Below are 13,225 nucleotides of genomic sequence, written 5' to 3'. Positions count from 1 at the left end.
TGTCCCCCACCCTCTTCAGTTCTGCTTAACCAAAACCAGCCCCAAAGAGACGACAGACAAGGAAGTAAAACAAGAAGTATTTGAGAGCAGGTAGGGTTGGGATGCGCTTCCGAGGCGGGTGCTGGAGGTGGGATTCCTTGTGTTGCATCAGCGTCAGCTGGATCTTCATTTGGGCAGCAGCTTAGGGCCTGAGTGAAGCTGTTCCTTCTCCATCTCCACTTGCAGATGGGATCCAATGCAGAGCCACGGAGTCCTTCCAAAACCCCCAGGCAGGCACTGGACCTTCCAGGCTCTTCCCAGCACAGCTTCAGTTGAAAGGCTTCACCAGTTTCATAGCAGCATAGTTCTGCAGGGATGGAAGAACAAGGGAGAGAGGAGCTGAGCTGCAGCAGGCACAGCAGGGTGGATGTGGAGGTTAAAGCATCTCTGGGGACACAGAAGTGCAGATGGAGCTGCCTTCAGGGCAGGAGCGATGCTGAGCTCCCAGCCCAGAGACAAGCAAGCAGCAGTGCATTGCTATGGGCAAGGATGGCAAAAAGGGTAATACATGGCAGAAAACAGGTCTTGCCTTCTTCTAACAGAGGTTTCCAGTCACAAGCCCCAGGCAGCAAGAACCAGGAGTCACTCCTGGGTTTTGTTTGCTCCTTCCGCAAGTTGGGAGACAAATTCCCCCCTCTTCATCCCCCCATAAGGAATGTGGCACCTCCCCATCAGCTCCATCCCACTGCACACACAGGTGAGGAGACAACATCCAGCTCTTTGCTGCGTTGCTCCTGGTGCCTCCAACATCTCCTTCTGCAGCTCCCCCATACCCCGTGGTTCTCTATCCAAGCCCTGGCATCACATCCTTATGGCTCCATCTGCCCACAATCCCCCCAAAATGGGCAACCTCACAGAACAGGATCCCAGACTGGTTTGGGTTGGAAGGGACCTTAAAGCTCCTCCAGCTCCAACCCCTGCCACGGGCAGGGACCCCTTCCACTGGAGCAGCTTGCTCCAAGCCCCTGTGTCCAACCTGGCCTTGAACACTGCCAGGGATGGGGCAGCCACAGCTTCTCTGGGCACCCTGGGCCAGCGCCTCAGCACCCTCACAGGGAAGAGCTTCTGCCTAAGAGCTCATCTCAGTCTCCCCTCGGGCAGGTTCAAGCCATTCCCCTTGGCCTGTCCCTACAGGCCCTTGGCCAAAGCAAGGATGTTCTCTGCAGAGCGCTGCTTCCCACGAGCCACATCCTGCACCCAGGATCCCACCAGCTGGGTTGGAACAACAAGAGGATGGTTCTCGATCCCTGCCCCATCCTGGTGCAGTACAGACCTAGCCCGCAGCTCCATGGACTACCTCCAAAGCAGGCAACCAAGAACAGCAAACCTACTGCTGAACCCTTGTTCTCTGCCTTGCCTGCATCCCTCAATGCCTCAAGCACCTCCTTCAGCAGCAGAATTGGGTGTGGGGTTTGTTCCTCAGTGCAGACACTGCAGGCAAGACCTTCCTGTGCCTGTGTTCTGGGATCTACTGTCCCTGTTAGTGCCCAGTGAACAATGGGGCTCATGGAAAACGAGGTGTCACAGCATTTTAGCCTATGGAACGTGCCATTCCTTCCTTGAGAGGAGATGACAGCCCCGGGATAAAGAATAAGCTGTGTAAACTCTGCTTATCAAGACCACAACGAAACACAAAGACTCCTGCTTAGGTCATTTGGAAAGAGCTCTATTTGAAGTAGCTCTGGTTCAAAGCCCCACAAGCACAAACCAGCCAGTTTGGAAGTCCCTCCTCAGCACATGGAGTTTAATTGGTACAGGATGTTCTAGCACTCTGTCACTTGAAAGCAAAACAGCTCTGGAAACAGCACATCGTGCTTGTTACCCACAAGATCTTTGGAGGAACAGGGGGAATAGAAGGGAAAAAGCCCCAAGAACACAACAAAAGTCAAGCCTGACCAAAGGCATCTTGATAAATTACAACATGCAGCAAATGAGGAGGCAGTTTGCCAATGAGGACTTCTAGTAACGCCATAAATCAAGCAAGCAGCGTTAGGGCACTGTACCAGAAGGCATTAAAAAGGCCTCCAGTGACATATAACCTTCAAATTCATTATCCATCCATTTGTCTCGCAGAGCCTATCCACCAAAGCACTCCTTGTTGGATGCTGTCACTGGTGCTATACTGGAGGGCAGCAAGCTGTGTGTCCCGCTTGGGCTCTGTGTTAACAAAGAGCGGAAAGCCAAGCGGGATTATCCATCAGCACAGGGCACGGGCTGTCATTGGAATTGATGGCAACGGAAGCAGGGCTGGGCTTGCAGAACACAAACAGAGCTTTTGAAGGCTGTAAACACGTGCATGGTGCTGCGAGGCAGAGCTGGCTCCAGCTGGAAGGAGCAGGACTTATCCCTGTGGTCGTAGCCACTGACATCCTTACAGTAAGCACTGCTCTGGGGACAAGACTTTGCTGCCACATTCCCTGCATGTTACAGAGGCAGAAACGGCTTCAGACTCAACGAGGGCAATTTAGGTGGGATACAAGGACAAGCTCTTCCCTGTGAGGGTGCTGAGGCGCTGGCCCAGGGTGCCCAGAGAAGCTGTGGCTGCCCCATCCCTGGCAGTGTTCAAGGCCAGGTTGGACACAGGGGCTTGGAGCAAGCTGCTCCAATGGAAGGGGTCCCTGCCCGTGGCAGGGGTTGGAGCTGGAGGAGCTTTAAGGTCCTTTCAACCCAACCCATGCCATGATTCCATGATTCCAAACCCAGGAGTTTTACAACCTTTTCTTCTGACCTTGCGCAGCCCAAGGCTTTGGCTCAACCATCCCCACAGCAGAAGGCAAAGCTCTTCTCAGCTATAGCAATGACGGATGAAAGGTCCATCAAATCCATTGGCCCTTCCCAGAAAGCCTCACAATGCGCCATAAATGAGCACTGTGGGACAGGAGCATGGGCCGGAACTGGACCTTATCTTGCAGGAGAACATTCAGTCCCCATACATGGATGCCTCAAGCAACAATGAATTAACCACAGCCCTCAGCACATTGTTCCAATGGTTCATTAACCTTCATCTGCCACATTAGCATCCTATTTCCACTGGAAGAGTTCCCCTCACTTCAGCATCCAGCTGCTGGAGCTCATTTGATCATCTGTTGGTTAAGGAGTGTTCTGACGTCAAGTTAAATCTAAGGATAAGGAAATCATATAGGAAATATCCAGGGATTACTGTTCCCAGAGTCCTAGATTGTGTAGACCATAATGACAACCACTCTGCAAAGCAAACCAGGAGTAACCTGACACTAAGACTGGGTGGAAGAGCCTGAGTGAAACTATGAGGAACCTCACAATATCCAATTTTCAACATTTTTTTCCCATTTTCCTAAAAGCAGACAACTTTTTTCATGGAAATTTGCAACACCAAGCAGTTTTCCACCCAAACCCAAAGGTTTTCCAGTTGGAAATGGCCTCTCACCCACTCGAGGGAGTTGCTCTGTAAACAGTTGTGCTGATGATGACTGATGTCTGATGGACTTGTGCCTGAGTTTCCCATACTGCCGTACTCCCAGCTCCCCATGGATCCCGATCACCTCCTCTTCATCCCAAAGCACTTCCAGACCCTTCCCCACTCCTGCAGGTCTCCCCCTGCTCCTTCCAGATCCCACCAACGCAGCCAGTGCACGTTCCCTGGCTGGAAAACAACTGCTGGTTGCACAAAGCTCTCCTGGGAAAGAGGCTTTGGGGAGGAGATGAGATGAGGAATGGGAAGATCTTTATTCCAGCCCATGATCCATCACACGGACTCTGTGTCCTGAGGACAGCAGAAGCACAAAGGCACCACATCCACAGAGGTTTCTAGTTCCATGTAAAGCCTATTTGGGGAACAACCTGGAATACAGCCTTCAGGAAGCACTTCCCTGGGGTGTAAAGCATCTCTTGATGGGTATTCGAACAAGACCAAGGCATCAGCTTCATCATGCACTGAAAAGCCTGAGCTTTTGAAGGGAATAGGTGGGTTTGGGAAGCACAGAAGCCCTTTGCCATTCCGGTGGAAGCACACAACGTTCAAATGGGACATTTGCTCTTACTCCCTGACCACAAAGCTGGGTCTGTGGTTGGAAGCTTTCAGCACTGCATGGGGAATAGGAATGAATAATAAGAAAATCCCATTTTTATACTAAGAGCCAATGAAAATGCCCTGGGTTTGTGTTCAGGGGAGATTCTCATCTGCTTGGGATGGAGGTGGCCTATCCAGGCTTAGCTTAGCTCATGGTGTCTTCAGGCAGAGTCCGAACAGGACAAGATTTGGAGCTAGATTTGGGACACAGTGATCCAAGGAGGAGAGGTTGTAGGCAGGCAGAGATTTGATCTGCAGCAGGGATTCAATGTGCAGGCAGGGATTCAATGTGCAGGCAGGGATTCAATGTGCAGCAGAGTTTCAATCTGCAGGCAGGGATTCAATCTGCAGGCAGGGATTCAATGTGCAGGCAGGGATTCAGTGTGCAGCGGGGATTCAATGTGCAGGCAGGGATTCAATGTGCAGGCAGGGATTCAATGTGCAGCAGGGATTCAATGTGCAGGCAGGGATTCAATGTGCTGCAGGGATTCAATGTGCAGGCAGGGATTCAATGTGCAGGCAGGGATTCAATGTGCAGGCGGGGATTCAATGTGCAGCGGGGATTCAATGTGCAGCGGGGATTCAATGTGCAGCAGGGATTCAATGTGCAGCAGGGATTCAATGTGCAGGCAGGGATTCAGTGTGCAGCGGGGATTCAATGTGCAGGCAGGGATTCAATGTGCAGGCAGGGATTCAATGTGCAGCGGGGATTCAATGTGCAGCGGGGATTCAATGTACAGCAGGGATTCAATGTGCAGGCAGGGATTCAATGTACAGCAGGGATTCAATGTGCAGGCGGGGATTCAATGTACAGCGGGGATTCAATGTGCAGGCAGGGATTCAATGTGCAGGCAGGGATTCAACATGCAGCAGGGATTCAATCTGCAGGCAGGGATTCAATGTGCATCAGGCATTCAATCTATCTGCAGCAGGGATTCGATGTGCAGGCAGGGATTCAATCTATCTGCAGCAGGGATTCAATGTGCAGGAATGACCCTGGAGGTCCTAGTGAAGGTCCCAACAAGCAGAAAGCTGTGGAAGACCTCTTCATGCAAGGCCAGAGCAAAAAGGGCAATAGAAGCAGGAAAATAGTAACTTCACTTCTGTATGTGCTCCTTAGCATCCCTGTATCCATGTTCCTTGCCCTCTGCCTGCTCATACTGATGGTCCACGTGTCCTAACAGGATTCCCTTGAGGTTTCCCTCCCATCACCCACCCCTTTGCCAGGATGAGAGGGGCAGGACACACACAGAACCCTCTACCTGCAGTGTGGGACCTCAAAACCGCACGTAAAGTGGCAGGATTACATCTACAGTGCTAAAAGCAGCAAGGTCCTTACTTTAAACAGGACCTGATGGTGCTCGCACAACACAGATCGGAACAGAAGTGAGGAGGGGTTGGTTTTCCATGCATTAAATCAGGGCTGTGACAGTGAGCCCTGCCAAAGGTCAGGATGCCAGGGGCATCCTCATAGCAAACCATCACCAGCGCGACAGCCAAACTTAGCGCCTGATGGAGCGGGGAAGGAACCAAACCTCCCAGTGGATGCAGAACCAGTGACCTCAAAAATCCAGGGGAAGCAGCCAAAGAGACATAAACGCAGGGAAATTCCATGAAGCACGGCCTGCCTTTGTCAAAACACAACGAAAACCTGACCCGACCAAACTGAAACTGAATACAACAACATCGAGCTGGAAAGAGGGACCCATCCCAAGCGATAATGAGTGTAAATCACTATGTAGAGTTTGCAATGTTTTCTCCCCTCGGCGTTGGTTTTATATGATCCCACTGGAATGGCTGCAAAGCCACTTGCATCTGCAGGGAAACACTGAGTTCTTGGTCAAAAAGGCTTGGTTTCTGCCACTTGACATGGAGGGAGTCTCTAGGAATGGCTGCAAGCACAGCGCACACACAATTATTTCCTCCTTCGTACTCTTTCGCACCTCCAGAACCATTTCTCCAGTAGAGGTATCCCAGCTTTTCCCATGGATACAAGGATACAGAGGTGAGGAAAGCCTTGATCTAATTCCAACCCCTATTTTCTCAATGGGAACAATGGAACATGCATGACTTCAGGTCAACTGAAAGTGGTCCTGCTGGTGAGGAGACATTCCACACCTCGCTCTTTGCTTGCACATTGCAAGCGCACAAAGGCATCTGAAAGAGGCAGCCACGTTCTCTCACATGAAGTTATAAATTACCCCAATGAGCTCCTTTAGATATATATGTATCTCTATATGTAAAGAAATCCTATACAAGGAGGAGAATTTGTTAAGTGCTGGAAGGAGAGAAACGGGTTGTTTTTCTTATCAGTCTGAGAGGAGGGGAAATGGCATCCAAGAGCCAGCATGAATTATTCCATTGTGGTCGAAACAGAGGAGGATACAAACCCCCATCGGTGGCCAAAGGGGAAGGCAAAGGGCTCTGTTATTTCTCTATTTCGGTTCACCAGTTTCAGCAAGGCAAGAAAAAGCCACTTTAGTGATGAATGAGGTGAAAACTCTTCCCCTCCTTTCAGACATTGCATTGGTGTAATGTGCTCCAAGCCTTGATAGTGAGAAACGGGGCTGCCCCACCATCTACAGACTTTAAGATCTTTAAACCTGCATCTTTAAGCTCTTACAGACCAATGTGGGGTTTGCCACTGCTCAGCCCTGTAAAATGCTCAGTTTCATTCCTCATACATAATAATAGCAATAAAACCTGAAAATGCAATATCCAAAGGGGCTGCAGGAAACCTGGAGAGGGGCTTGGGACAAGGGCCTGTAGGGACAGGCCAAGGGGAATGGCTTGAACCTGCCAGAGGGGAGACTGAGATGAGCTCTTAGGCAGAAGCTCTTCCCTGTGAGGGTGCTGAGGCGCTGGCCCAGGGTGCCCAGAGAAGCTGTGGCTGCCCCATCCCTGGCAGTGTTCAAGGCCAGGTTGGACACAGGGGCTTGGAGCAAGCTGCTGCAGTGGAAGGGGTCCCTGCCCGTGGCAGGGGTTGGAGCTGGAGGAGCTTTAAGGTCCCTTCAAACCAAACCACGCTGGGATTCTATGATTCTAATTAGGAATTAGCTTCATTCTTAACTAGGCTCTGTGTTTGTCAGGGATTTTCCCACCAACCTGCACCACCTCCTGTATCAGCTGCTGGAACCTCATTGAAGAGCATCAATTAAACCTCAGCATCATTACACATGAATTGAAACATGGGCACAAAGAGGGTAGCACCTTGCAGTGAGTCTGCAGCAGAGCCCAGAACACAAACTCTCTTTTTGACCCATCATGGCCCACCACGTTGTCCCTCAGGGACCACCCTGGCACTTTGCAGCCACCTGCACCAGGACCATCGCTGTCACCACAGAGCCAACCTTGGTCAACCCCCTGTCCTCTCCCACCGTCATCGTACCGGGAAGGCGTAGATGAAGATTCCCAGGAAGAGCAGCAAGATGAAGAGCAGGAGGGCCAGGATAACCACCCACTTGTACCGCCGCCACAGGATGTACTTCAGGGTCTTGTATGGGGAGGTGAACCAGAGGAAGGAGGTTTCCGGGCGCCTGGAGCCAAACAAAGTTGAGGTCACTTCTGAGCTTCACCCTCCTGGGCCCCCAACCCCATGAGCATGACCTGTTGTAACGTGCTGGCTGCTCACCCTGCAAACCCACATCCAAGGCCAGGTTGGACACAGGGGCTTGGAGCAAGCTGCTCCAGTGGAAGGGGTCCCTGCCCGTGGCACGGATTGGAGCTGGAGGAGCTTTAAGGTCCCTTCCAACCCAAACCAGGCTGGGATCCCTTTGGGTGGATCCCTGTGTCAGATCTCCGCTCCCAGCCACCCTGGCTTGTCTCAGCTCATAGAATCTGAGCATCAGCAGTTCAGCAATGGAGCCTTCACAGAAGCAAACCCATTGCAGACCCCAAACTGAGAACCCAGGTTTTCAATTGCTCTTTGAGAACTCTGAGCCTTGGTGGTTACTTTTCCATTCAAGCTGCTCTTACTTGGGGTCCTCCAGCTTGGGGTTCATATTCGGCTCATCCCGACCCATGCCAGCCGGCCGCTCCTCGTGCTCTTGTTCTGCCACGATTTCCAAAGTCATTTCCAATTTGCCCTGTGTGGGTTAAACAGAAACCAAACTCAGAAACAAAACCAAACCAGGAAGAAAGGGGAGAGGTGAGAAATTAACAAAGCACGATGCAAAACACTCATTGGAGAAAGAAAAACTGCCTTGAGCATAACCCAACCGCTACCAACGAGGACCACGAGGAGCCCAGTAAAGCAGATTTCATGCAGATCCTTCACTGCTCACTACAACAATCTCAGATGCTCCAGGACATCTCAAATGTCACCAATACCCAAGTTCAGGCAACCAAGGCCATGATCTTATGTTGAATGACTGAACTGACTGCCTGGACTCCCTTACCTGCATGGAACACTTGCCGAAGACTTGAAGAGGAGCCCAGACACTTGCACTTAAATAGATCAGTTTGCCAGCTGGAACCTTTCCCTGGTACTTGTCGCAACACAACATCATTAAGAATAGATGAGATACGGGGTCAAATTAGGTGGCAAGTTCCAAAAACCACAGCAAAAAAAACCCACAGAAGAAATAATTTCTTCTGATGCTTTTGCACGGTGCAGGACAAGTCCTGGAGAACATCCAAGTGGCAAAAGCTGGTCCAGTCTGTAAAAGGTGCAGCCCAGCACCGTGTTGCTTGCCCTGGCCATGGCATCCTGCACATGCTTGGCCTGGCCGCATCCCTTCTCAATGCTTTGAGTGAGAGGCCCTAGGAGAACCTGTCAAGAGGCCACCTTACCGCCAGGATCTTCTTCTGATCCTGCTCAGCAACACAGGGCCACCATCCCTTGACTGTTTTCTGCTCAAAGAGTGACACAAAGCGGCTTGAAGGCCAGGTGTCATCTACTAGGTCCAAGGAGCACTTCTCAGCGGTCTTGGCAGGTTTGGGCATCCTGTTGAGATCCATCTGAATGGAGCCTGCAAGGAGGAATGTTACTGGGTAGGCATCTCAGTGCAATGAGTCCTTACAATGTGGATTCTTTCCCAAAAGAAATATTCCCTCTGGCACCCTCCTGACCGCAGGGAGCTTGGGAAGATGCCCACATAGCAAGGGAGAGAACAGGCTTAAGTGTGGCCCTGTTTCCAAGCATAGGGCTAGTTCTAGCCAGTGGCTCTTCCTAGGAATTGAGCACTTGGCATTTCCATGACAAGCTGGGCTTGTCCAGCCTGGAGAAGAGAAGGCTCCTGAAGGGGAGACCTGAGAGCAGCTCCAGTGCCTAAAGGGGCTGCAGGAAAGCTGGAGAGGGGCTTGGGACAAGGGCCTGTAGGGACAGGCCAAGGGGAATGGCTTTAACCTGCCCGAGGGGAGACTGAGATGAGCTCTTAGGCAGAAGCTCTTCCCTGTGAGGGTGCTGAGGCGCTGGCCCAGGGTGCCCAGAGAAGCTGTGGCTGCCCCATCCCTGGCAGTGCTCAAGGCCAGGTTGGACACAGGGGCTTGGAGCAAGCTGCTCCAGTGGAAGGGGTCCCTGCCCGTGGCAGGGGCTGGAGCTGGAGGAGCTTTAAGGTCCCTTCAACCCAAACCATTCCACGATTCTATGTCAGAGCCAGAATGGAAAACACACCTTGGAGAGGTTATTTCGGTGCTCAGCCTATGCAATTCATCAAGGAGAGGATTTGAAAGGACCTTGATCACTTCCTTCCTCAGTGAAGTTTTTGATGTTTGAAGGCTTTTTGAGGCAAAAAGAAAGGTAGAACAAGATCCAACCAAAAACCACTCATAATGCAGGAACCTCCGGCTTCTGCACAGCTGGTGTGCTACATGGCTCTGCTGTTCTCGCTATTAGAGGGGTTTGGTTTCTCCTCTCCTTGACCTAAACCTAGATCTCTGAGGATGATTACTGGCACTGAAAGAGGCAAGCATTGGACTGAGTTGTGTTCATGTCTAAACATCCAGGTCAATGATCCTCAAACCAGGTGAGTGGCCTCAGCTCAGATACACGTAGCCCTGATGAGCACGTTTCAGCACAGATTCAGACAAGTCATGGAGAATGAGGGTGTTCCTGGAAGGTGATGGCTCTGTTGGATTCAGTGATGCTCTCAACACTATGTCAGCCCAAGAACAAGCTGCTGCAGGCTGAGACTGGAAATCTGCCTAACACAAACCACCTATCATCAGTCCTGAGCTCATCCCAACACTGAATCCTCTGCAGGGGCTTAAACTGGTCTTGTTGCACTTCCTTCATACCCTGACAGGACTCCATAATTATTTCATTCCTGCCTGCATCAATGGGGATGGAGACAAAAAGTTCTCCCAACTTACCCAAATAGTCATCAAAAGAGAACTTGTCATTGTCCCAGATCTGGAAGATCAGCTGCGGTGGAATCTTGTTTTCTGTCTTGTCCAAGCTCCAGAAGTGCTCCTACAATCACACCAGAAAATAAAACAAGGACAAATAAAAGGTTCATAAATAGAAGTGGGCAGAGCCCGGTTAATCCCATCCCACAGCAGCAGAAGTCCTGTGGGATAATGCTCTCGTGTGTTCTGCTCTGGTTCTGCTGGGCCAGAGCCACACATGGGGACAGCACTGGCTCTGGCCAGTTCTTGGACAAGGCTGCTCAGTGGAAAACCCAAGATGCTTCTGGAGGTGAGTTGGTATCAATTTGTGCCTTAATATAGTGACAATACTTGGGCAAACAGGCACCATGAGCTTGCAAATAGGAGCTTTCAGAGTGAGAGCATCGTATCAGATAAGGGTGACTCTGAAACGTAAAGAGAGCAATAGGTGTTGAGTGATAACGCTGCTCAACTTCACCTTCACCTGGGAAATATAGGAGTAACACTCAAATTGACACTTGTAGTAAGCAATTCAAACACATCCCTTCCCCTCCTGCTCATCTCTCATCCAGCTCTGCCAGTCAGAGCCCTACACAAGTCTGGATCCAGCTCTGGTCTGATCTGCTGCCAGGTCTATTGTAAGTGGTTTGTGCGCAGTTGGTCAACTCCAGCCCAGCAAACACCTCTCCTCCTTGTAGTACCTGTGGCTCCAAGTTTAGTTACTAAGCATGAATACGTAACAAAAGAGAGCAGGGCTTTCAAGGCCAAGATAGATGGGGCTTGGAGCAAACTGCTCTAGTGGAAGGTGGCAGGGGTTAGGACTGGATGTGCCTTAAGATCCCTTCCAACCCAAACCATTCCATGGTCCTATGATTCCTCGCTGCTCAAATGACTTTGTTCATCTTTTCTGCACACCCCCCCAGGTTTTCACCCTCAGGACAGGTGAGTGCTGGAGTTGGCCATGATGTCCCAGTTAATCTGCTGTTAGCATTACCTGGGTGCTGCCAAGCTACACACACACTGGTCGTATTTACTACCACATCCAAGTTCAAGAAAGGAGAGATTCAGAGCACCAGAGAGTCATGACTCTGGTCCAACTGATGAGGCAGTGGCACTGTGACACCTGATTTCAGCCCTCACCATGTGAGATCTGTCACTGTCTCTATATCCTTCATTCCTGTTAAATGGGCGACTGTTTGTCTGCCACCCCTGCCACCAGAGCTGCTGTGACAGCCCATGGAAAGGCTTTGGAGCAGCCCCAGGAGCCTATTGGCAAAGCACCTGGAATGCAAATTGCACCATGAGCATCCCCTCTGATTATCATCATTGACCTGGCCCTTGCGCAGTGCGGGAGCCATCACGCATCCATTCTGCAACCCGGCCACAGTACTAAGGAATTATTACTATATAGGAATTACTATTATATATTAATTATCATTATATATGAAGAACTCCTATTCTTTATTCTTAATAGTAGTATTAACTGCTTGGGAGACAGCATCCATGTGGGAGCTCAGCAATAGAATAAAGCAGCATTTTCTGCTTCCTGGGTTGGAGATGATTTACAAAGCACCCATGAGAAGTCTGCAACTGCAGTGGCCAGGTTACTACAGTGAGCAGGTGAACAGCAAAGCAGATGCTCTGCCTTCGGGACGGTCACACCAACGTTCCTCAAAAGCCAGTTAGAGGGCATTAAAAGTTAAATATGGATTTAAATCAGACTTGTCTCAAAAGGCAGGTTTGAATCCCATCACCGTGACAATGATGTTGTGGTCACAGCACTGTAACCTAGGGTGGATTTGTGCCCCTGCTACAGACTTTGCTATTTCTGTGGCTGCAGGCAGTGATATTTCCCCCCAGGATCTAACACCCCTTTGGGGATGCCGCAGGATGCCTTAGAGTTAGGCCTGAGGGGTGTGAGGACAGAAGGAGAGAGCCACACAAAGCCAAGGTCTTGTTATTCCTGGCTCCAGCCAAGGCTTGCAAAGAGGAGGCAGAGGCACGAGTGGTGTCTCCTGGCCCAGCTCGGAGGTGTGTCCTGGGCGCCATGGGTCCTGCCACACGGCACCATCATAAATGGAGCAGGAAATGCAGCATTATCCACCACACATTTGGAGCTCCATAAATTCACCAAGGTGGCTGCAGGACCTGGATTCATTCTATAGTCAATAAAAACCAGGGGGGAAAAGACTGGGTCACACTCCATAGGAACATAAATACCCAAGCAGGGAGGCTGTGGGCACTTAAAGCCCGTTGAGACCGGGTTCACTTGAAGAGATCACTCTGGATGGTTGTATTTCGGTCCAGCTCCACTCCCTGCCCTGCTCTGGGACAACATGCCAGCATTCTTGCAACAGAGCGTTTTATTTATGCGTTTTAGCTATTTTATAAGCTAGAGAAAGAAAATCAAGTCCATGGAAACTTCCATCTCTCCCCCTCTGCCCATTGCAGTGTATTAGAGTGTGGGTTTATGCAAAGGGGGGGATGATTTCCCAGGTAATAAGTCATTCTAAATTAAAAGCACTAAAAAGAGAAAGAGCTTGTGGTGATTCTGCCCTTTCCCCTGTACTGGCTGGGTCCTGCACTGCAGAAGGGTTGTTACTCATGTACTAACATGGACTGGCTGGGTCCTGCACTGCAGAAGGGTTGTTACTCATGTACTAACATGGACTGGCTGGGTCCTGCACTGCAGAAGGGTTGTTAGTCATGTACTAACATGGACTGGCTGGGTCCTGCACTGCAGAAGGGTTGTTACTCATGTACTAACATGGACTGGCTGGGTCCTGCACTGCAGAAGGGTTTTTAGTCATG

General features: G+C 50.6%; 1 protein-coding gene across 1 annotated transcript in view; it reads right to left on the bottom strand.

Annotated features, from left to right (window-relative positions):
• Positions 1-307: 307 nt before the first annotated feature.
• DYSF (dysferlin) overlaps positions 308-13,225 on the bottom strand; it is a gene marked incomplete at both ends in the record, with an annotated part of 87,874 nt that continues 74,956 nt past the window's right edge. The window contains 5 exons of the mRNA XM_080620743.1: positions 308-346; positions 7,476-7,623; positions 8,063-8,172; positions 8,879-9,057; positions 10,400-10,499. Coding sequence (XP_080476869.1) covers positions 308-346; positions 7,476-7,623; positions 8,063-8,172; positions 8,879-9,057; positions 10,400-10,499 — 576 coding nt within the window. The remainder of the gene's footprint in view (positions 347-7,475; positions 7,624-8,062; positions 8,173-8,878; positions 9,058-10,399; positions 10,500-13,225) is intronic.

Source organism: Psittacula echo (genome assembly GCF_963264785.1).
Source record: "Psittacula echo genome assembly, chromosome: 1".
In the NCBI taxonomy this organism is placed as follows: domain Eukaryota; kingdom Metazoa; phylum Chordata; class Aves; order Psittaciformes; family Psittacidae; genus Psittacula; species Psittacula echo.
This window is presented reverse-complemented; position numbering and strand designations above follow the sequence as displayed.